Genomic DNA, 26,255 nt, shown 5'->3' on the forward strand with positions numbered 1-26,255 from the left:
CCGTTACCCAGGTTTAAATAAAATAACAATGCATGTGTGCTTTGTCTCTTGAAATGACATCTCATCCCTTTAATATAATTTTGAAAGATTAATATCTTTTCATGGCATGGGACCAGGTTATTTGAGGGACTGCTTCTTCCTGATTACATGTACCTGTCTCATTAGATGTAACAGGAAGGGCATGTTATGGGTCCTATTTGCTAAAACGTTCTGTCTGAAAATACCCAGGAAGTAATCTTTTTCTTCTGTGGCACCCTTCTTCTGGAACATCATTCCTCCTGAGATGAGATTAGCCACGATCCCAATGTATTTAAGACAACCCTCAAAATTTGGTACTTTTAACAGGCTTGGGGATCCCAAGTATCCATTTTCCCATAGTCCTTTTTATGTATTTAAATTATTTAATTTTTATCATACTTGTTATAATTTGTTTTGATTGTTTTATTGTACACCATTTAAGTCACATATATGAGATAAGTGGTTATATAAATTTAATAAAGAAACAGAAGAGACAATATCAAACTTGCAAAATCCAGCATCCTTAAAATCTTAGAAAGGCGTGATGGCTCAGCTGTTAAAGACCCGAGAACTGACAGGTGATTTCCCATTACTTGCCACGGCTCTTGCCCACCTAGCAATTAAAGGCATGCAAATGCAAAATTAAATAGATGTCACTTTGGTGGGAAGGTAGCAATGTTCCGTGCACCTCAGCATATAGTCATACTGGCTACATGATTATGAAAATGTCTTCAGACATTGTTGGCTCCCTCAGCTAAGAACTATGATGAGCATACCCTTTAGAATTAGAAACTACTGGACAGGGGAAGCCTTTACCTTTATGTTTATACTTAAAATCAGAATATATTTACAAAGAACTATATTTGAATTGCAAAAATCCAGATGGTTTTCCTTATCTCTCTGCTGCCATTTTGTTGTAATTTTTAGCCATACACAAGAGTTCTAAATTAAAATAATGCAGTTATTTCTTACAATTTTTCTTCATAATGTAGCTGTCACTTTCTACAGTTTTAATAAATCTGAAAATGACAAAAGAAATTAGCTTGCCTTGTGTTTTATGGTATGGAAAGGAGAGGCAAGAAAGAAAATATAGTTATAAATTGGAAAGAAAGTTACTGTGTAAAATAGAAAGGAGATTTGTGAGTACTCTTTGCCAGTCCCTCTGTCTACAGAATTTATTTAAATTATTTTAAATTAAATAATGGGTTGGAAGATTTAGACTGGAACATCAGTCTAAGTGATGTAGGATAGCAGTAGTTCAATTTCTACCAAATTCTAGGAAGAAAAATCATATAATGGAGGAGAGCAGAAAATCGTACATGCATAAAAAGCTGTGTACATGAAGACAAGGAGAAAAATGATAAAGCTTTTTCATTTTATCTAAAACAGGGGTCCCTAAACCCTGGGCCATGGACTGGTATCAGTCCATGACCTGTTAGGAAGTGAGCACAGCTGGAAGTGAGCGGCATACAAGGGAGTGAGCAAACCTTCATCTATATTTGCAGCTGCTTCCCAGTACTAGCATCACCCTCTCAGCTCCACCTCACATCATCAGGCCTTAGATTCTCATACAAGGGTGAACTCTACTGTAAACTGTGCATGTGAGGGATCTAGATTGCATGCTCCTCCTCCCCTTCCCTGGTCTGTTAAAAAAATGGTCTTCCATGAAACCAGTACCTGGTGCCAAAAAGGTTGGGGACCGCTGGTCTAAAGCTTTGTAATTAAGGGAAGAGAGAATGAAAGGGACAAATTTGATGTCATTCAGATTATGATACATCTTCTAAAATATTCTTGGACACCAAAAATCATTTTGATCCTAGTTTGTGGATGAATGGTTTATTGAAGAGTGGTTACATTAACATAGAACACTAATTTTCATCAAAAAATTAGTCCTTATGTAGAAACCATAATTGGGACTGACAACTCAGTTGTTCAATGAAGCAGTCTGTAAGTGAACACAACTGTGCTTATGATCCTACTTCCACTTTTCTTTGCTTTACAGACCTGAGAAAGTTATAATTACAAGTATTGGTTGTAAAATTGCTTCCATCCACAAACAGTTGCTACAGGGGGACTGCTATGTTTGCTTAGTAAAACAAGAAAAAGGAACAAGCAAAGAACATGCTGGTTTGATACCATATAAACAACTGAAAAATGCTTTACTTGACAGGATAGTGTGAAAAGCACTTGCCTATAAAGTCACCAAGAGTCAGATACAACTGAATGGTTAAAACCACCACTATTTTATTTTCAGTATGTTACATAATGTCTCTCTCCCCCGCCCCCTCCTCTCCTTTATAGGATGACAAGGATTTGGTTCATGAATTTGTTGTAGCAGAAGGCCTGTCTTGTTTAATAAAAGTGGGAGCTGAGGCAGACCAGAACTACCAGAATTACATCTTGAGAGGTAAGGCTATTAAAAACATTTAGAATAACAAATTTGAAAAGTCTCCACATGAGTTTATCTTCAATTTTTTATCAAAATAAAAATTAATTAGGATCTTCAGGATTTGAAATAAATAGCAGAAAATTAAGTGAAAATTGATCTAACCAAGTTTTACCTGGAATTAAAGCCCAAATAAATTTAGAATATTGATTTACTATGCAATTTTGGAATTAACTATAAAAATAGTTTAACGTGGGAAACAGACATATTGTAAGTCTTAAGAAAGATAAATTATTTTGTGATGACTGAATGCTAGAGATTTAGGGGACTAAAATTTCAAGCAAAAGGGGAAAATGATTAATACTAGGATTTACTACAACATCAATACTCTCGATGATGGATGACAATCATCTATGGATAGACTATGTCTAAAAGAAGTAACAAAAGAATGGCATATGCAGAACAATTTTACTTAGACAAGACAGAGAAAGTACTGAAAACAGAACTACAAATTAAGGCCAAAATAATAAATTAGAAAAGGATGCTTTATTAGATATACAAAAAAACTGATGGAACTTAAATGAGAAATACAAATAGGTTGAAACCAAAAGAATGTTTGCTTATTTATTCTACAAAAGAGGCTTGTTAAAGTCTTGAAATCTACAGTGGAATAGAGAAGAATTTAAGAGAAATCAAATAATAGTTGATTGAATTAAAGAGTAAGTCAGAAGTAAAAAGAAGGAATATAAAATTGGTTTATTTGATTAGGGTTAAAATCAAGACCAAGATCAAAATAAAAGTTTTTTTATGTAGTTCTGTCAACTCTTTATACTGACACCAGAACAGAAAAATTAATGCTTAAATTAATTAATAGATAAGGGATGGGTTATGGGATGAATAAATATTGGTCTGTAACCATTTAGAGGGTGAAGAGTTGCTTAATTTGTTTATAGTTCTTATGATGAAAACTGTAACTTTATATACTTTTCTTTTTCTTTATTATATTTTTCTTTTTGTTTTTCCTCCTTTTTCTGCACTTTTTATTTTTTCTATTTTCTTAGTTGATATTTCTGTTGTAATCAAAATTCTTAGTAGAAACTGTTTTTTAAATGTAGCAAATCTAATTAACAGTGATACCTTTTATTATATTTCTCTATACTTTTCTGTCTTTGCAAAACATCTTTTGCTTCCACCATGTCCATAAACTGCCTAATGTCTTTAAATGTCTCACATCTAACTTTTTGAGGATCTTACCAACTCTATCAGGCTTCACTATCCTAGTCTTCCCCTTTCTTTTATTCTTATCTTCATGTTTTATTTTTTTAAAAATCCCGCCTTTATTATTTTTATAAGTCTATCTAATTCTTCTTCCAATAACAACCCTGTGGAATGAGTTATTCATTCTGCACTGAAAGAGTTCTGGGGAAACTCATACTTTCTTATGTTTGACTCATTAAAGATATTTATTTTTGTCTTATCTAAACAACTGTCAGAGTGATCAAGGGCCTTGACAAATAACACTTATCATTTTTAATAAGCTGATTTCTCTTGCAAATCCATCGGCCTTTAAAACTCTTAGCATAAATTTCATATCCTGATGAGAAATATAATACAACCAAGAGGGGTTATAGATTAGGAAGGAAGGAAGGCCACAATAGCATTTATGTTGTCTTCATTTCTTTGTAAAATACAAAACTAAGAAGAGAACCATAATTAAGAGATTGACAGGTCTACAAATATAATCAAAGATTTGTTTTAGGAAAAGTATTTTATCTAGAGCAAAAGAGTAGTATCCAGTTAATTCATTCTGAATTCACAAACATTTTAGTGACTTTCTGCAAGTAAATAAATGTTTAAACAGTGGTCATATCAGAAAATTACATGTGATTAATGTGTCACATATCATACATACAAATTTTCATTACTGGTAGGGGACACTTCCCAAATATTCTGAAGTTGAAACCATTGTTTTAACACAAGCTATGTGTGATCACACACCCATTCTTATTTCCTTATTCTGTCACAGCAGCAATAACATAAAGTATTTTTCCCCAAGACATTTTACATTAGCTTTCTCAACTTTTTTCTTTCAACTGTTTATTAGCAAGATTGCATTTGAACAGTAAGGTCAGCCTGACTCCTCCATTCACGCCAGCAGAAATGGCTTATTGTCCACCATTTTGATGAGGTGGAGGGGGCTAAAACTGGACGTACTGTTTTTCAGTGATGTTTTCTATCCTCTGGAATTATCTCCCATTGCAGATCCACTTGTCTCTAACATTGGCTGCCTTCTAAAAGCTAAAAATTGAGCTTTTCCAGAAGACTTTGGAGGCCTGGTATCACATATTTTGTTTGGATGTTATTTCCCTTACCTTTTATATTTATTGAATATTTATGCCTTTTTTATTTATTTTTTACTTTATTTCCAAAGTTAAAATACAAATTTCAATAGAAAAAAGGGAAACAAAAACAAAGGAAAAACTAAAGACAAAAATGTTCTTTAAAAAACATCCACATAAATTGTCCCACCAAGCTGAATGCTGACAAATATCCATTTGCCCAACTTATTTTGACCTACTACCTACTGTAAAAAACAGTTAATAGTTAAACCCAACAACAAAACTAAATGTCAAAGCCCTTTGTTAACAATCTATTATTGTATTTCACATGCAGAAAGTCCATAACAGCTTCTTTAAAAAAAATTTTTTTTACAAAATCACCTTAATATTTGGTAAACATCATGTTGTCTGGGTTTATATTTAAAAAACAATAACCATTAGTTTCTATAATTCTAAAGTCCACATAATAGCTTTGCTTGATGTTCTCTTCTTCCAAAAATGTTCTCTTTTGCCATCCTTGAATTAATACAAATCTTATTATTTGGATAAATAACAATTAAATATAGACATTTTTCTAATATTTCTGCAAATAATAACCACAATGATATAAAACTTCTTTTCTAACTGATCATCGTGATTGCCTTACCATAGATCCTGTTTAAAATTCTTATTTAAATTTGTTTTCCCCACAATATTCAAAATATTTTTACTGGTTAAGATTTTCATTACACTTAAATATTTAGGTCTTTTTCCTCATACAGGCCCAACACTTTTGCATTGCTCATATCTTAAAAAAAGAAAAAAAGTCAAAAAGAAATGAAAAAGAAATAAGATAGTATACTACTTAAAGTATATATCCTTCTTAGACTAATGAACATTTATAGCCAGAATAGCCAGATCAACTTCACTTAAGTATCTAAAACATTTCTTTTATATAAACCTCTCCAACTTTTTTATATTTCTCATGTCAAAAAAAAAACACAAGGGAAAAAAGAAAAGAAAAATACTATAATAATTGAGATGCTCATCCCTCTTAAACTAAAATTCATTTATATCCAAAATCTTTCTATTTATTTAACCATATTCAAACAGATTTTCAAATATTCCCTCTGATAGATCCCATCATCTAATTTCTTGATTCTCATTTTAGCCTTTTATTTTGCCAGACATCTTTCCTGAACAATGTTTCTCTGAATCAAAGAGTCTTCCCATAGTCTTGTGGATGTTGTTGTAGGTACAAAAGATAAATCAGGTGAGATGTTTTATATGAAGGTTTCGCCTCTTCATATTCATTGGAAATTTTTTCCTTTCTTTCTCTCTTAATTTCTCTTATCATTTTTTTGTCTCTTAAGTTCTCATAGTTCTCCTGGTAGCTCTGTAATCCATTTTGTCAAATCTTGTTTCTTGTCCACAGACTTATTTTCTGATCTTAAAAGTATAAGTTAATTTTCCCATGTCCATTATTTTCTGTAAGTTTTTTTTCCACCTGGGTTGAGTTATACTTCCTTCTGTTGTTAGGTTCCATCTTTAAATCTCTCTTTTCTGGTTCTGGTTTGTCTGTTTTATCTGCTCCCTCTCTATTTTTATTTTCTGAGAGTTAAATTAGAGATGCATTCATTTATATTTTTCAAAGTTATTTTTAATTTCCTTGTAGTTTGAGATCATTGTTGTTTGAATTAGTTGCAACATAGCATATATCTCCTCCTGGAAAATATTTTATTTTTCTTGATATATTCTTTTGGTGCTTTTGGTTTTCCATGATAGCCAAAAATCAGGGTTTTCCTTTCTCTGCAGACAGTTTTAAAGTCACAGTTGCGTAAGTATTTGTAATCCAGAAAGGTCAGTTTTTTTCCTCTAAAGTTTATAGTTCTCTCTTTGTAGGTAGCCCAAGATGTTTTCTTTTTCTCACAGCTGATCTCTGATATTAAGACATTGAAGGTCATCCAAAAACAAATTATCTTTTTCTGGGCTTTGCCAGTTCCTGTATTGAAGCAACTACTATATTTTCATCCACCACTAGATGTCAGCACCAGTTTGTTTTTCAGTTTCCAGTTTTCAAACTAAACAATTATTTTCTTCTATTTTCATGATTTTAAAAAAATCTTAACACATACCACCAATTTCAAACTTATCCAGATTTAGGTCATATTTTCATTTCAGTATATTTCTGCCCCCACTTAATGGTTTAATTCGCTGCTTCTGTCTGTAGGAGAGTGGAGCAAAGATCCCCCTCCTTCTCACTTTTGGAAGCTTTTTGCTTCTTGGGGTTTTTCCCCCCCAGGAAATCGGTTTTCAAGTAGAAGAGAGAAAATCACTGTTCTTACCCAGTTCCAAGCACGTTGTTTATAGTCAGCTTAAAATAATGCTTTGGGGTTCGGCTGCTTGTAGCTTGGACTCTGAAGTTAAACTAGCCTTTCTGGTTTCTGGAAGGCTTTTCCAGGACCGATCGGATTGACCACCGTCTCTCCGCACTTGGCGGGACTTTCCTCCTTCTTTATCACCTCTATGGGGTGATGTCAGGCCCATTTAGGGTCCCCTAGCACAGGGCTTTTCAACCTTTTCACCCATTGTACCACTTTTAGGATATGGCAACATCCGAGTACCACCATTCGCCTAGCAAGGTGTCAAAAACCTGATGACCAAAAAAAAAAAAAAAAGAGGACAAAAGTGATGAAGTACAGGTAGTCCTCAACTTACAACAGTTTGCTTAGTGACTGTTCAAAATTACAATGGCACTGAAGAAAGTGCCCCCCAAGCCACAGCCGAGCAAGACAGGTAGTCCTTGACTTACAACCAAAATAGAGCCAAAATGTCCATTGCTAAGCAAGATAATGGTTAAGTGAGTTTTCTCATTTTATGAACTCTTTTGCCATCATTGTTAAATGAATCACTGCAGTTGTTAAGTTAGCAACATGGTTGTTAAGTGAATCTAGCTTGCCCATTGATTTACTTTGCCAGAAGTTCACAAAAGTTAATTATGTAACCTCAGGACAATGTAACTGTCATAAATACATGCCAGTTGCTAAGCATCCAAATTTTGATCAGATGACCATAGTGATGCTGCAGTAGTTGCTTGTGGGAAAAACAGTTGTAAGTCTCTTTTTTCAGTGCCATTGTAAATTCAAATGATGGTTGTAAGTCAAGGACTACCTGTAAGCCAATAGTCTTGTTATTGCAGCAGCATACAAATTTTATAAATAAGTATAGTATATTTTATAAGCAGCCGCATTTATAAAATCAAAAGCCAAACCAATATATTTACATCAGGAGAAATTGTATTTAGGTTGTGAAAAACTTCCATTTCAGTCTGATAAAAGTTTGGCTCTTGATCAACTCAGTGATCCCTTTTAATTTACATTTGATAATTGTATGGTTTTTGCTTGTTATAAAGGTAAAGGTAATGGTTCCCCTGCAAATGCGTGCTAGTTGTTTCCAACTCTAGGGGCCGGTGCTCATCTCTGTTTCAAAGCCGAAGAGCCAGCGCTTGTCCAAGGACATCTCTGTGGTCATGTGGCCAGCATGACTAGACGCCAAAGGTGCACAGAACGCTGTTACCTTCCCACCATAGTGGTCCCTATTTTTCCTACTTCCATTTTTACTTGCTTTCGAACTGCTAGGTTGCTTGTTATAGCAAATTGTTAAATATAGCAATTTTAAAAAATCTTCTTTATTTCCTTAGCACTGGGACAAATTATGCTGTATGTTGATGGAATGAATGGAGTAATAAATCACAGTGAAACCATCCAGTGGCTGTACATACTCATAGGGTCTAAGGTAAGAATGTTTTTTTGGAGATTTTTTACTACAGTTTTTCTTTTAAACATAATTATGAGCCATATCAGTACTTTTTAAGGATTTCAAATAGACCAATGCTTCCCAGCTAGCAGAAAACAAGCTGTAAGTTATGCTGTTTTAGGAAATTCCCGATTTCATAGCTACTTGGAACCATTGGATAACACTGTGTATTGCTAACGTGATTTGGGACTTGATACTTAAATTTATTTTTCCACAAAATAGTATTTCTCATTCCCCTCCTTAGCCTGAGTAATTCATATTTTCTACACTTTATTTGCCTCTTTCTGAATATATTCTATGCTTTTTAAAATTATGCATCAGTCCAAATTCTGTTCTTACCAAAAGTATATCATTTTAAATCTATATATTCAATCATTCATTCATTTAACTGAGGGAATTATTAACATATATAGCACATTTTATTATAGAAAATACTGTTTCTGTGTATGAATTAGGATCAATCCCCTTTTTCTTTATTCAAGATCACCTTTAAAAATAATCATAATTATAGAGGAATTTTTTTAAAAAAAAGATAAATACAAAAATAGATAATACCAGGTGAGTAAGATTTTTCAAACTTTTTCAGCAGTTGTTTTATCTTAATGATAAAGAAACATTTTAAAAAAAAATAAAAGGGGAGGTTACACATAGTTTCTGAATTTGAACAAGGAAATTAAAGATGATTAGACTTATTACCACACAGAAAAAATCAAGAAAAAGAACTAATGCAATTCTAAATTAGAATATCACTTGTTTCTACCAAAGCAGAATCCTCTAGAAATAGATATTCTATCAATTTCAATTTTCCTAAAATTCCATTGGCACTGAATATTTCAAACGTTAATTCGAGGCTGGACATCAAATGAAAGTTTGGGAACTAGCATTATTAGATCTATGTTTCCCAACTTCAGTTCACATATTCTAGCAATCTTGCTCTGATAAAATGACTAAAGTCTTTCTTTCTCCAGCAGAGAGAGGATTTGGGTTAAACTTGCAGTGTAACACAATAAAGAGCCATGCACTAGTAAAGGGAATATAGTTATCATACATACATCATATACTTTTGCTTCCTGAAATCAGCAACACTGTACATTTCAGTAAGAGGAAACAAAAGGAATTTTTAAAATTTCAGGGACAGAAAAAGGCAAGAATGTGATATGCAGAAAATTCAGCGTAAATAATTGCTACTAAGAAAAAAATCTATTTAGAAATTATTTTATTCAGTTTTTATTATGGTTGGAAATTGTAGTAATTGTAGTATTGTAGTATTGCAGACCCTTTCTGTAGCCTTTTTAATTCTTTTTTTTTATTGAAAAGTTTTAAAATACATTTTACAAACATAAGCTCCCTCCCTCCCCCTCCCCCCCACTTCCCCTTCTCCCCCTCCCCCCCAACTTCCCAGAATACAGGGTATTAACTTTTACAAACTTAAGCTAAAATATGCCAACTAACTAAAAAAAACACTTTAAATTCTATCGCACTTTAACTCCCCTTAAACATAACTAAATAACTAAATAATAATAGCTAAATAATAATACATCTTATAATACTAATACTTATTTATATGCTAAATGAAACTTTTTAGTCCCATATTTATTCTGAATATAATCGATCCATCTTCTCCATTCCAAAAAATATCTCTGTTGCGATTGTTCTTTCAAATATGCTGAGATTTTTGCCATTTCTGCCAGGTTTGAAACTTTTAAAGTCCACTCTTCTATCGTAGGCAGGTCCTCCTTCTTCCAATATTGAGATACCAAAAGTCTTGCTGCCGTTATTAAATTCAACATCAATTGTACAATCTTTAATAATACCCAACAGAAATAACTGTGGAGAAAACCTTATCTTTTTCTTAAATATTTTCTGCATATTCCACCAAATTTTAATCCAAAAAGCTTTAACTCTTTTGCAAGTCCACCATATATGATAATACATTGCATCATCACAACCACACCTCCAACATTTAGGCTGATAATTTGGATACATACATGCTAATTTTTTAGGATCTAAGTGCCATCTATAAAACATTTTATAAAAATTCTCTCTTAAATTTTGTGCCTGTGTGAATTTTACATTTCTGACCCAAATTTTCCCCCAAATATCCATCGTTATTGGCTCCTGAAAATTCTGGGCCCATTTTATCATACAATCTTTTAACAAGTTCCGTTTCTGAATTTATTTCTATCAATGCATTATATATCCTTCTTATATGGGCTTGACTTTGATCTCTGATATGTTTAACCAAATTTTCATCAGTTGTCAAAATGCCAATTTTCTGGTCTTCTTTTCATCTAGCTTGTAACTGCCCATACTGAAACCAGGTCTGAACTATTTTTTCTTCTTTTAAAATATTAAACGACTTTAATTGCCATACATTCCTTTCTATTCTAAGAATTTCCTTATATGTAGTCACATCATGTTTAAATCCCACATTTATATTTTCTATTGCGTGTTTAGGTATTGCCCAAATTGGTATTTTATAATTTAACTTGTATCGGTATTTTTTCCAAACTCGCAACAGAGCATATCTTAATATATGAGTTTTAAAGATATTATCCACCTTCTTATCATGCAACAAATATGCAAGCCAACCATATAATAAATCACATCCCTCAATATTCAGTATTCTTCCTTGTGTTAAATTAAACCAATCACTAATTGATGATAAAACCGCAGCCTCATAATATAATTTAAAATTGGGCATTTTAAGACCACCTCTTTCACGTATATCTTGCATTATCTTAAGTTTTACTCTTGGTCTTTTCCCTGCCCACACAAATTTATTAATACCTTTCTGCCATTCTTCCAAATTTGAGTCTTTTTTAAGTATAGGTATCATTTGAAACAAGAATAAAAATTTTGGTAAGACATTCATTTTCACTGCTGCAATTCTTCCCAATAAAGACAATTGTAATTTTCTCCAACTATCTAACTCTTTTTGTACTTTTAACCATAACAATTCATAATTATTTTTATATAATTTCACATTTGAAACTGAAATATATACTCCTAAATATTTAATCTTTTTAACAATTTCAAATCCTGTTAATTTTCCTAAGACTTCCTTTTGTTCTATAGTCATATTTTTAGACAGTATTTTAGTTATTTGCCTATTTAACTTAAATCCAGAAACTTTTCCATATTGCAAAATTATCTCCATCAAATCTACAACCGACAAAGTCAGTTGACTTAATGTAATAACGAAGTCATGCGCAAACACCCTTAATCTATAATCTTGATCTTTTATTTTAATTCCCTTTATCTTATTTGAATCACGTATCTTGATCAATAATATTTCCAATGTTAAAACAAACAACAAAGGTGACAACGGACATCCCTGTCTGTACCCTTTTCAATTTTACAAGGTTCTGTTAAACTACCATTAATTATTATTTGGGCTGTTTGTTTCTGATATATTGCCCTAATAGGTTGTAAAAACCTATCCCCAAACTCCATCTTCTCCAATACTTTAAATAAAATTGCCAATTCAATTGATCAAAGGCCTTTTCAGCATCCAAAAAAATCAGCGCTGTGGGGACTTGATTATTTTTTCCAAAAATTCTAATAAATTTACAATATGTCTCACATTATTTTTCATTTGTCTACCACTTATAAATCCTGTTTGATCACTATGAATCTTTTGCTGCATAACCTTCATTAATCTGCTAAAATTTTAGCAAATATCTTATAATCAGTATTTAAAAGCAATATTGGTCTGTAATTTTTAGTTTGAGTAATTGTTCTAAATAATTCTCTTAGAGGTTCCACCATTTCTATTTGTAAGTTTTTATAATAAATGGCTGTCAAAACATCTTTTCCAGGTGCCTTACCCACTTTTAATTGTTTAATTGCTAAAATATTTCTTCAACAGTTATCAATTGATTCATTCCTTCCCTTTGCTCTTGTGTAAGTACAGGGATATTCACACCTTGTAAATATCTATCTATATCTAAACCTTGAGTTACATCCCTAACATATAATTTGGAATAAAATTCAACAAAAGCCTTTTTAATAAAATTTTGCTGAAACACCTCTTTACCCTTATATTCTATCTTATCTATATTACGTGACTTTTGTTTTTTCCTTAACAGATAAGCTAACCACCTACCTGGCTTATTAGCATTACAAAAACTATTATGTTTAGCATACCGTAAATTAGTTGCCACTTGGTCTGCCATCAACATATTAAACTGCCCTCTTAACAGATTAATTGCTTCTTTCACCCTCTTATTAGATGGGTTCAAAATAAAAGCCTTCTCTTTCATCTTTATTTCCTCCTCTAACTCTATGCTTATATTCCAATCTACGTCTATATTTATTATTCAAATATATTAACACTCCTCTCACATAAGCTTTACTTGCATCCCAAACCATTTCAATAGAAGTACCTTTATGCATATTTGTTATAAAAAATTCTTTCATATATTTTTTACATTCTTCCACATTTTCTTCGTATCTAAACAAATTTTCATTTAACCTCCAAGATCTCCTATCTCCCTTTCCCTTGTCCAATTCCATCCATACTAGACTATGGTCTGATAAAGTTCTCGGACATATCTTAATCTTCCTAACCCTGGAAAAAAAATCATTAGTAGTCAATATAAAATCAATCCTAGAAAAAGATTGATGTCTATCAGAAAAAAGGTAAAATCCTTTTCATCCACATTTTGTTCTCTCCAGACATTTCTCAATTCCAAATCATCTTTCATATCAAAAAAGATTTAGGCAATCTAGCATGATTTGGTGTGCTTTTGAGAGGTCCTTTTTAATCTTTCTGCGTATCCAGCACTCCATTCCAGTCTCCCATCAAAATACATGATTTATAATCCCATTGAATTATTTTATTATGTAAAAATTTATAAAATTCTCCTTGCTGTTGATAGGTGCATATATTCCAATTAAAAGTATTTTCTGCCCTTCTATTAAAAGTTCAATTATAATATATCTTCCTTGTTTATCTGCTTCAATTAGATTAGCTGATAAATCCTTCTTCACATAGATAACTATTCCATTCTTCTTTTCTGAAGCAGATGCAATAAACTGAGTATCCAGTCTAAAATTTATCAAATATTTTTGATCAGATACACGAATATGCGTCTCTTGCAAACATGTAACATCATTTTTAAATTGTTTCAAATACTGAAATATTTTCTTTCTCTTTTGCGGTGAATTTAAACCATTAACGTTCCAAGTTAGAAACTTTGTCGCCATCTTTTGCGACATGAAGCTTTCAGAGCGCATCTTGCAGATCCTCACGCACCTGGCTCTTTGGTCGCGCACCTCCCACTGCTTCACTATAAGTAAATTCTTGAGTTGTAGTTGTACATTTCTGTTGTTCTTGTTGCTTTTGTCTAGCTGCAGCCCGTGTCACTCTTTAAGTCTTAGATTTTTCTAACAATCCCTGGGGCTGCGCAGTTTCCAAAGTTTGCTGAGCTTCTTTTGCAATCAATGAAATAATTTCTTTTTTTTTATTGAAAAGTTTTAACATACAGTTTATCTTTAACAGTCCCCCCTCCCCCTCCCCTCTCCCTCCCTCCCTACCCCTCCCCCCTCCCCCCCCGACTTCCCAGAGCTAAATACAAGGTATAGGGAAAAAACCAATCATAAACAACCATATACTAACAACCATAAACTCTAAAATCCATCACTCTCTAGCTTATATAGGATAATACAAACCTTAATAATATTAAATATATATAGAAAAAAAAAGGAAATAAAGAAAGAAAAAGAGAAGGAAGACTTATTCAAATGCTACATGAAACTTCTTAACCCTATATTTGTTCTGGATATACTCAACCCATTTTCTCCATTCCATAATATAACGTTCTTGCGAGTGATCTTTCAAGTAAGCCGAAATCTTTGCCATCTCTGCCAGGTCGGAAACCTTTAAAGTCCACTCTTCTATGGTCGGCAGTTCCTCTTTCTTCCAATACTGACCTATTAAAAGTCTTGCTGCCGTAATTAAGTTCAACATCAAAGTGTCCACAACCGTAGCATCGGTGATTATTCCCAACAAGAAGAGTTGCGGACAAAACTTTATCCTTTGCTTTAAAATCTTCTGCATATTCCACCAGATTTTTATCCAGAAGGCCTTAACCTTTTTACAAGTCCACCATACATGAAAATATGTTGCATCTTCATTACCACACCTCCAACATTTTGGTTGATAATTCGGATACATACTTGCAAGCTTTTTAGGATCTAAATGCCATCTATAAAACATTTTATAAAAGTTCTCTCTTAGATTTTGAGCTTGTGTAAATTTTACGTTCCTCACCCAAATCTTTTCCCACGTGTCCATTGTAATAACTTCTTGAATATTTTGGGCCCATTTTATCATACAATCCTTAACAAGTTCTGTTTCTGAGTCAATCTCTATCAATGCAAGATATATCCGTTTAATATGTGCTGGACCCTGATTTCTGATTTGCTTTATCAGATTTTCATCAGTCATTGTAAAACCATTTTTCTGATCTTCTTTCCACCTGGCCCGTAGCTGAGTATATTGAAACCAATTCTGAACAATCTTCTCATCTCGCAAGAGGCTATATGGTTTCAAACACCAGACATTTCTTTCCAAGCTTAGAATCTCCTTGTACGTAGTCACATCATGTTTGAAACCAGCATGTATATTTTCTATTGCGTGTTTTGGGATTGCCCACAATGGTATCTTACAACCTAGCTTATGTCTATACTTCTTCCAAACTCTCAGCAATGCCTGTCTTAAAATATGCACTCTAAACACATTATCTACCTTCTTATCATACAACAAATATGCATGCCAGCCAAACAACAAGTCGTGGCCCTCAAGATTTAATAATCTCTCTTGTGTCAAATTAATCCAATCACTTATACCTACTAACGCAGCAGCTTCATAATATAATTTAAGATTAGGCATTTTAAGACCACCTCTTTCACGAGTATCCTGCATAATCTTAAGTTTAACTCGTGGCCTTTTCCCTTCCCAAACAAATTTATTGATACCTCTCTGCCATTCCTCCAAGTTAGAATCTTTCTTAAGAACCGGTATCATTTGAAATAAAAATAAGAATTTAGGCAGGACATTCATTTTTACTGCTGCGATTCGCCCCAACAAAGACAATTGCAATTTTTCCCAACTCTCCATTTCTTTTTGGATTTTTCCCCATAATTTTTCATAATTATTTTTATATAATTTTGTATTAGAGGGCGACAAAAGCACCCCCAAATATTTGACCCTTTTCACAATCTCAAATCCAGTTAACCCTTCTAAAAGGGCCTTTTGCGATACTGTCATGTTTTTGGCCAAGATTTTAGTTTTTTGTACATTAACTTTAAATCCAGAAACCTTCCCATATTGCATTATTATCTCCATCAGGTCCACAACAGAGCTCTCCGGCTGGGTCACTGTAACAACCAGATCGTCTGCAAACGCTCTCAATCTATAATCCTGATCTCTAATCTGTATACCCTTAATTCTTTCCGAATTTCGTATTTTTACCAATAATATCTCCAATGTTAACACAAATAACAAAGGCGATAGCGGGCACCCTTGCCTTGTACCCTTCTCAATATTACATACTTCTGACAAACTATTGTTAACTATTATTCGAGCTGTTTGTTTTTGATATAATGCCCTAATTGGTTGCAAAAATTTATCCCCAAAATTCATTTTATCTAAAACTTTCATCAAAAATTGCCAATTCAATTGATCAAAAGCTTTTTCAGCGTCTAAAAAAATTAGCGCCGCAGGGATCTGGTTGTTCCTTTCCAAAAATTCCAACACATCAACTATATGCCTCACGTTATTTTTCATTTGCCTACCACTAATAAACCCAGTTTGATCCCCATGAATCACCCGTTGCAGAACCCTCATCAATCTATTAGCCAACACCTTAGCAAATATCTTGTAGTCTGTATTTAATAGTGATATCGGTCTATAGTTTTTTACTTGAGTAGCATCTTGGTCTTCCTTCGGAATCAAAGAGATAAAAGCAGTTCTCCAAGATGGAGGCACCTTTCCCCCTCTCTGGATTGTCTGGAACAATTCCTTTAACGGTTTAACCATCTCTAATTGTAAATTTTTGTAGTAGGCCGCAGTCAAACCATCTGTACCTGGCGCTTTGTCGACCTTCAACTCCTTAATTGCTGTAAATATTTCTTCTTCTGTAATCAATTGATTAATCTCCTCTTTTTGTACTTGCGTAAGAACCGGGATGCTAGCATTCTCCAAATATTCATCAATATCTTTTTCATTAATCTTCTCCTTAGCATATAATTTAGAATAAAAATCCACAAAAGCTTCCTTAATAAAATCCTGTTGAACACTACCTTCCCCTTATGTTCAATTTTGTCTATGTTAGAAGCCCTCTGCTTTTTCCTTAGTCTATAAGCTAGCCATCTACCTGGCTTATTAGCATTGCAAAAAGTATTATGCCTGGCAAACCTCAAGTTGGTTGCCACTTGATCAGCCATTAATTTATCAAATTGTCCTCTTAATAGCTTGATAGCCTCCTTAGTCTTCACATCCAATGGATTCAAAATCAAAGCATTCTCTTTTTCCTTAATTTCATTCTCCAATTCTTTCCTTCTAGCTTCCAAAATACGTCTATGTTTGTTATTCATATATATCAACACTCCTCTCATATAGGCCTTGCTAGCATCCCAAACCATATCCATAGAAGTATCCTTATTCATATTAATTTCAAAAAAGTCCTTCGTTCGCTGTTTACACTCTTCCACATTTTTCTGGTTTCTAAACAAATTCTCATTTACGCGCCACGAGCGCCTATCTCTGTTGTTCTTATTAATCTCTAACCATACTGGGCTATGGTCAGAAATAGCTCTTGCACAAATCTTTACCTTCTTAATCCTAGAAAAAAAATCATTAGTCAGCAAAATAAAGTCAATCCTAGAAAAAGATTGATGTCTATCAGAAAAAAAAGTATAATCCTTTTCATGCGGATGTGTGTCACGCCAAATATCTCGCAATTCCAAATCATCCTTCATTTCGAAAAAAGACTTAGGCAGTCTGGCATGACACGGAATACGCTTAAAAAAACCAGCCTTATCCATCTGTACGTCCAAAACGCCATTCCAATCCCCCATAAAAATAAACGATTTGTAATCCAACTGTGTAAGCTTTGTATGAAGTAAGCTAAAAAAGTCAGCCTGTTGTTGTTGTTGATTATGAGCATACAGTCCAACTAAAAGCGTTTTTTTGCCTTCCAGCAACAAATCTATCATTACGTATCTTCCATGCTTATCTGCTTCAATTAAGTCCGCTGTTATAGCACTTTTAACATAAACAACCACTCCGTTTTTCTTATTCATTGCAGAGGCAACAAATTGCGTACCCAATCTTGAATTCAGTAAAAACTTTTGGTCCATAGCCCTAATATGCGTTTCTTGCAAGCATATAACATCAGTCTTAAATTGTTTTAAATATTGAAAAACTTTCTTTCTCTTCTGAGGCGAATTTAATCCATTAACATTCCAAGTTAAAAATTTAGTCGCCATACTTGTCGCCCCGAAGCTTTTGGAGCACCTCTTCAATGGCCCTGTATCCTTTGGGCCGCGCTCCTCCCACTGCCTCGCTGTAAGTGCGCTTTGAAAGTTCCATAAACTTCTGCTGGTCTTGTTCTTTTCTTTGTTTTGCTCTTTTTAAAGCAGCACGCGTCACCCTTAGCTCTCCAGCATCAGCCAACAAAGTTGTAGTTTGATCCCCTCCAGCACCATCCTCCTCTGTCTGACCATCTTCAGCCTCATGAGGTTTTTCTTCACCAAATCCCTTTGCCGCTTCCAGAAGTGATAGTGGGGTTGATAGGTGCATATATTCCAATTAAAAGTATTTTCTGCCCTTCTATTAAAAGTTCAATTATAATATATCATTCATTCGCAGCTTTGGAGTAGGGTACCATCAGTATGCTGATGACACCCAGCTTTTCATCTCAACTCCAAACAACATCAGTGATGCCCTCGACGTGATGTCCCGCTGCCTGAAAGCGGTCCAGGAATGGATGGGGAGGAACAGGCTTCAACTGAACCCGGACAAGACTGAATGGCTGTACGTACCGGCAAGCCAGGATACTCAGAACATCCCATCCCTTAACATCGGGGACAAGTTACTACCCCCTGTTGATAGGGCCCGCAACCTGGGTGTCCTCCTAGACTCGCAGCTCTCCCTGGAAGATCACATAGGAGCTGTGACCAAGGGGGCCTTCTCCCGGGTTCGACTAGTTCGCCAATTACGGCCTTATCTGGACCTGGGTGCCTTACGTACAGTCACCCATGCCCTTGTGACCTCTCGCCTAGACTACTGTAACGCTCTCTACATGGGGCTGCCCTTGAGATCCACTCGGAAGCTTCAACTGGTGCAAAGTGCAGCGGCACGGACACTCTTGGGAGCCTCCCGATACTCCCATATCACACCTCTCCTCCGTGCGCTGCACTGGCTTCCAGTTGCCTTCCGTGTGAAGTTCAAGGTGCTAACAATGACATACAAAGCCCTACATGGCATGGGTCCGGACTACCTACGGGAGCACCTTCTGCCAATGTCAGCACCCCACCGTCCTGTGCGCTCCAACAGAGAGGGCCTCCTCAGGGTGCCACCGCTCAAGGAATGTCGGCTGGTGGCCCCCAGGGGGAGGGCATTCTCAGTGGGTGCGCCAGCCCTCTGGAACTGCTTGCCAACCGAAATCCGGATGGCCCACGACCTCCGCACCTTCCGGCGCGACTTAAAAACTTACCTGTTCCAGCAGTCCGGCCTGGCCTGATAGCTCTAATTGGGGTCCCAGTTTGTTTTTACTATTGTTTTTTCACTATTGTTCAATCTGTATACCTACCTTATTCTGTACACAGCCCTGAGTCCCTCGGGAGAAGGGCGGTTTATAAAAACAAATAAATAAATAAATAAATATCTTCCTTGTTTATCTGCTTCAATTAGATTAGCTGATAAATCCTTCTTCACATAGATAACTATTCCATTCTTCTTTTCTGAAGCAGATGCAATAAACTGAGTATCCAGTCTAAAATTTATCAAATATTTTTGATCAGATACACGAATATGCGTCTCTTGCAAACATGTAACATCATTTTTAAATTGTTTCAAATACTGAAATATTTTCTTTCTCTTTTGCGGTGAATTTAAACCATTAACGTTCCAAGTTAGAAACTTTGTCGCCATCTTTTGCGACATGAAGCTTTCAGAGCGCATCTTGCAGATCCTCACGCACCTGGCTCTTTGGTCGCGCACCTCCCACTGCTTCACTATAAGTAAATTCTTGAGTTGTAGTTGTACATTTCTGTTGTTCTTGTTGCTTTTGTCTAGCTGCAGCCCGTGTCACTCTTTAAGTCTTAGATTTTTCTAACAATCCCTGGGGCTGCGCAGTTTCCAAAGTTTGCTGAGCTTCTTTTGCAATCAATGAAATAATTTCTGCATCTCCCTGTATATTTTTCATTTGTGCCTGTCTCGCTCCTTCTTCCTTCCTTCTTTTAAATTCCGGGGATGGCCTAGAACCTATTTTCAGTACATTGCAATAAAAATCTTTTCCCTTCAAAACTGTATTAAGACGATATCTTGTACCTACATAGTTCACCACCAGTCCAGTTGGTATCTCCCATCTAAACTGGAGCTGCCTTTTCTTTAATTCATCTGCCAAAAAAGCAAACTCTTTCCTTTTCCTTAAAATTCTTGGAGGAATTTCTTTCAAAATCAAAACCTCTTGACCAGCCACTTTAAATCTGTTATTGTAAAAAGCTTGAACAATCACATTTCTAATTGATCTCTTTGTGAAATAAACTACCACATTTCTTGGTAATTTTCTTTGCCTGGCAATCCAGGAGTTGACACGAAATATTTTATCTATATCCACCATAATATCTTAAGCTTGACACCCCAAAATCGGTTCCAAAGCTTCTGCTAAAATCTCCTTCAAGTTTTCCTTTGAATCCGCTTTCAAACCTCTTATCCTCAGGGCAAACTCCATGTCTCTGTATTGTATCATTACCACATCGTCGTCAATCTTATTTATTTATTTAGTTACATTTATATACCGCCCTTTCCCTGAGGACTCAGGGCGGTTTACAGGGAATTAAAAAATCCACCATACAAAAGTTAAAAAACCAAATTAATTAAAAATATTAAATTGACCCTGTACACTTATAACCCCAATTAAAAATTTCTCCTCAGCCTGGGCCCGAGAGCTCAAAGAGCCAGGTCTTCAGGCCCTGGCGGAATGATCGGAGGTCGGGGGCAGTTCTCAGCTCCACCGGCAGCTGGTTCCAGAGGGCAGGCGCTCCCACTGAGAAGGCCCTATCCCTGGGTGTCACCCGCCGGCAATCTCTTACCGGCGGAACCCTGAGCAGACCCTCCCTGTGGGAGCGCACTGGGTGAAGGGCGTTTGATGCTGGCAGCAGGTGTTCCCTCAAATAGCCCGGACCCAGGCCATGTAGGGCTTTATAGGTAATAACCAGCACCTTGAATTTCACCCGGAGGGCAACCGGAAGCCAATGCAGCTCACGGAGTAGAGGTGTTACATGGGAGTATCGGGAAACCCCCATTACAACTCGCGCGGCCGCATTCTGCACCAGTTGAAGCCTCCGAGTGGTCTTCAAGGGCAGCCCCATGTAGAGAGCGTTACAGTAGTCCAAACGGGAGGTCACAAGCGCATGAGTAACTGTGCGTAGGGCGTCTCGGTCCAGATAGGGACGCAACTGGCGCACCAGGCGAACCTGTGCAAAAGCCCCCCTGGTCACGGCTCCTATGTGGTCTTCAAAAGTGAGTCCAGGAGGACGCCCAGGTTGCGAGCCCTATCAACGGGGGGTAACACCTTACCCCCCATCATTAGAGGTGGAATAACTTGGTTAACCCGATATGCCGATATGCACAGCCACTCAGTCTTGGTGGGATTGAGACGAAGCCTGTTTCTCCCCATCCAGACCTGAACCGCCTCCAGGCACCGGGACATCACGGAGAGGGCATCACTGGGTTGGTTCGGGGTGGAAAGAAAAAGTTGGGTATCATCAGCGTACTTGTGATACCCCACCCCAAAACCACGAATGATCTCGCCCAGCGGCTTCATATAGATGTTGAACAGGAGAGGCGAGAGGACCGACCCCTGAGGAACTCCACAAATGAGAGACCTCGGGGCGGATCTCTTGTCCATTTTATTTTCTGTTTCAGACATTTTAGCCTCCAATCTCAAATTATTTTGGTTTACCTCTTCCACACATTCATCGAAACGCTCAATACAAGCTGCCAGCCCCTGAAATGCCAATAAAATGTCCTCTCGTATTTCCTTATTTTTCTCATCAATAAGCTCTCCATTTGCTTAGATATTTGCTCAGATTGACTTTTTAAAGCATCTTGTAAAGCATCTTGTAAATCTTTTAATGTCAATGCAGGTGTAGGTGCTGCAGTGGGTGGCATCAAAGTCTGTAGCACAGATTGTTGCTGAGTTGGTGATGCACCCACACTTCTTGAAGTAGAAACTCTGGATGGTTTAGAAGCCACTTTAACACCCAATTAACTTTCGTTTCTCACTTTCACTTTTCCACCCAAATTGCAACTTTATTACTTCCCAGTCAAATATCCAAATCTTCAAGTCACTTTTAAACCAATTTCAAATATTTTGCACAAAGTCACTTTATAACCCAATTTCTTCTTTCCACTCAGTCTTTTATTTTGTTTTATTTCCCTTGTCCTTTTAATCTTCACCATTCTCTCTGGCAATTCACTCCCGCGCCATCTTCCTTCCTTTCTTTTAAAATACACCGGAGTTAAACATCATATACTTGCTATTTCAATATTCTCCTGCACAGCTCTGCCTGCATCCAAGTAATCCAAAGTACAATATTGATTGCAGGGATGGTTGCAGCGTCCTGCTCTGTTCCAAAGCCTTAGAACAGAGTAGTCCCCGAGTCCAGAGATGATTCAGGCTCCGAGGGAGCTCTCACCTACCTGAATGCTCACCCTCCCCTCTTCTCCCGAGGGGGGGTTCCCGAACCGTGAAACAGCTGATTGTCGCTGTTTTTGCGATTCAACGGAAAACAACCGGGCTGACGGTCAAAACGACCGCCATCGACGGAGCCTTGCCACCCGGAAGTCTCTTTAGTTCTTATAATAGTGATATAGTAATTTATGGCTTTATTTAAGAACCAATAAAATGCTGCAAGATTTTATTCCCTTTTAGAAAGAAGCACAATTGAAGAATTGTTCATTAGTTTAATATTTAATATAATGCAGTCAGGTCACTGGTTTTAGGCTCTAGATAAAATGAAATATGGAAATGTTTACTGAAAATACAGTAGGTTACAAAAAATGGTAACTATAAATTAATTAGAAATATATGAATAATGTTTATATTAGATAATTATATTGTTAATTGTTATAATGGTGTACTATACTTTGTTTCTTTTTTCTGTTGTATTTTTCCATTTTAAAACACTTCCTATGTACATTTTAATTATCTTTGTATTTTGTTTTTCTTCTTTGGTTTCTGTTATTTTTTTAAAAGCAATAAAATAAATTTTTAAAAAGTATGTATGATAAAACATCATTATTCCTATCCTGCTGCTGAGGACATAATATAAGTAGCTTTTAGAAAACAGACAATTTGCCAAGCAAAATTGAGCATGTCCTGCAACTGACTCAGTAGCTAGAGTTCTGATATCTTTTATTATCCTTGTTCAAATCCATTGGACTGATGTTGAAAGCTAGTGCTAGAATTTGGAAAGTTTTTGTACTGGGGATTTCTGTTACTTTATACAGAGTGTTTCAGAATATAATGCCATGTGACTCATCCATTTATGTATTCAACTTCTGATATGATTACCAAGAGCCAGTTTGATTCTTTGGCCAAAACAAATTGATTTTGTGGATCACTAAATTAATGGTTCTGACTCAGGATAAAGAAGGTCCATATTTTTGGGAGGGTGGAAATAAAATTAGTTTTAGTCCACATGCTTTAACTGTATCTGGCTTAAATTATGGCATCAGTAATTAAAGGTGGTTCCCAACCTTTTCTATACCCCGCACCCCTAAAACGCTTCTGATATATTCTTGCACCCCTTACAAAACTTCAAAATAATGGCAACAAATTATGCATATACACTATAATTTTGAAAAGCCAAGTTTTTGTGCCCCCTGGAATATCATCTCGCACCTCCAGGGGGTGTGAGCAACCCTGGTTGGGAACCCCTGCCCTAAAGAGTGATTTAAAAGAGTGAGGGACTAGGCTAGACTAACCAGTTCTATTTGTATATATTTTATAGATTTGCATTTAATTTAGAAGATGAGGCATATTTTGGTTCAATCAGTGACTTAGAGATAGTGATGCTGCTACTGCACTGATTTATCTCCACATAGGATTAACCTGCATTGTAGTAAAAGGAGACAACCATTCTGCAAATTTTACAATCTGATTTATGAACAGCTGTTTCTTCTCTTGCAGTTTCGCCTGGTTGTAAAGACAGCACTAAAATTGCTCCTTGTTTTTGTGGAGTATACTGAATCCAATTCATCTCTTCTTATTGAAGCAGTAGCTACTGTGGATGCAAAAAGGGGTGAGTCATTATTATGTTTCTAGAAAGAGGAGAACTAATTGTGGATTATTCTGTTTGTTAAAAGATACTTTCACTACAAAAATAGTGTGGGGTCATTTAATATTTTCCTTTGGTTACACTTGGGAATTGAAGCCCCAAACTAATCAACATGCTTAAAATCCTTACCTAAACTATACATTAGCATTCAAATCCAAACCCAGATGTTTATAAAATTGATTGATTTTTTAGAGTAAGATTGTTGAAAGGAATGATTAAAATGGAGGATAGATTAAAAGGGATGCAAAAATAAGCGAATATTTACTTGAAGCAAAAGAGCAATTAGTCATAGTCTCCAAATACATATTATACAACATCATTGATTGGATCTCTCTTGAGACAATTGCAATGAATGTTCTACAGAGGGTGTTACTTTGGCATGTTATAAACAACAGTGAACCAGTGTCCTGGATGACTAAAGGATTGACAGGTGACTCAAAGATTAGTATGAGAAGACAATAATACTGTTTTTCAGGTTCTACATAGAACTGGTTAGAATTTGAATTAATTCATTGTATAAGAAATTTGGTATCCATCTACAGAGACTTCCAAACTTGTTTAATTTCACAGTTTTAGTTGGATTAGGACTCTTTTCTAACTCTGCAAAGGTTTGTTTAAATATTCATTCATTCATTCCACTGGCTGGAGATTTGATCGGGAGTTAGGATTGTTATCAGCTGGCAGGCGTCGTTTTCGGCGGCGCAGAGCCCTCCCTCTCCTTCCGGATGGCGGCAGTGGATTGTGGGCCTGGACATCGCCCTCAGTGGATTTGTTGGTGAATGCCTGGATATTAGACTGCTGCCGGGAATGCTTTTGCTCGCCGCTGGATCATCGTTTGGACTGGCGGGTGGACGCTTGGGGGAGAGGATGTTTTTTCCCTCCCCCCCAGACTGGTGGCAGTGGCCGGCGGCCCGAAGATCGGCAGCGGCCTGGCTTGCTTCCTGTGTTGGCAGGCAGGTATTATGGCTATCTCAATGCCCGGCTGGAATCAAGACCTCCCCATTGACAGTCCAGTTTGGCCTTGGGATTTGACCATAGTGGGAGGATGGTCTTGGACTGGTTATTGACCACCTCACTGGTGTGAGAGACCAGTTGGGGTGGGCTTGGCCCAGGACTTCCTTCTCTCTCCACCCCAGATTGGACTCCTCAGCCGGAGTGAGAGGACGGCTGGGGCTTCCTTTTTGATTGCCATCTCAGGTGAGAGCTGAGCTGGTCTAGTGGATTGAGAGACATGCCTACCGGACTCAATATCACTTCATCTAAATAACAATACTCCATCGAACTACCCATTGGAAATATTTGTAACATCTGCCCTATGTGGACATTTTATTGCTGCATGGTCTGTCTCCATTACTCTGGAGCTGATCTGTATGCCCTCGGGGGGGGGTTCTCCCTCCTGGGCACGACCAACCGCCTGTTTCCACACTCCCCTTAATGACGAGCCCAATTGTTGGGACTCCGAGAGGTGGCTGGGCTTAGATAGGGGCCTCGGGTTGAGACGTGCTAAGAGGCCCCTGATACATTTTTAGCCAGTTATTTTAAAAGGTTAGGGAGGGGGAGGGATAGGAGGGTGGGGAGGGAATCATCAACCGGCACTCAGTCTGGGCCTGTTAGGGATCCTGACGGGACGGGGTTGGGGGAGGTGGTTGCTGGTTCTGTGAATGTTGGGGTGGGGCTTCAAATCCCCACGATGATAGGGAATGTCAGCAGGTGGTTGCATGGAGGGCCATATCAACATCTGGGATCGCGCCCCCGCTGTCTCCGAGCAGTGGCACGCTCCGACCCTCCGGTTAGCACCCTTTTGCCCGGGGATGAGGGTGATCAGGTCCCTGAGCTTAGGCTGGTTTATTTTAACGCCAGATCTGTCGTTAACAAGGCTCCCCTCATTCATGACTTGATTGAGGAGGAATGTGCGGATCTGGTGTGCATTACAGAGACTTCGTTGGGCTCGGAGGGAGGAGTTCCTCTGACCGAGTTATGCCCTCCAGGTTTCCGTGTGCTACACCAGCCACGGGCTCAGGGCAGGGGTGGTGGGGTGGCGGTGGTTGTCCGGAAGACTTTATGCCCGCGGGAGACCACCATTGTCCAGATGGCCGGGAGTGAATCCCTCCTGAGATGTGGTTCTCGGGCTCAGTTGG

The 26,255-nt window shown here is 36.8% G+C and overlaps 1 protein-coding gene across 2 annotated transcripts in view; it reads left to right on the top strand.

Moving 5' to 3' along the window:
- Positions 1 to 26,255, top strand: part of FHOD3 (formin homology 2 domain containing 3) — a 341,124-nt gene that overhangs the window by 114,266 nt on the left and 200,603 nt on the right. For both annotated transcript variants that reach the window (XM_083377070.1, XM_083377071.1), the window contains exons 5-7: positions 2,320 to 2,425; positions 8,423 to 8,517; positions 23,970 to 24,081. In XM_083377070.1, the coding sequence (XP_083233196.1) occupies positions 2,320 to 2,425; positions 8,423 to 8,517; positions 23,970 to 24,081 (313 nt within the window). The remainder of the gene's footprint in view (positions 1 to 2,319; positions 2,426 to 8,422; positions 8,518 to 23,969; positions 24,082 to 26,255) is intronic.

This window comes from Vipera ursinii (genome assembly GCF_947247035.1).
Source record: "Vipera ursinii genome assembly, chromosome: Z".
Classification (NCBI taxonomy): Eukaryota; Metazoa; Chordata; class Lepidosauria; order Squamata; family Viperidae; genus Vipera; species Vipera ursinii.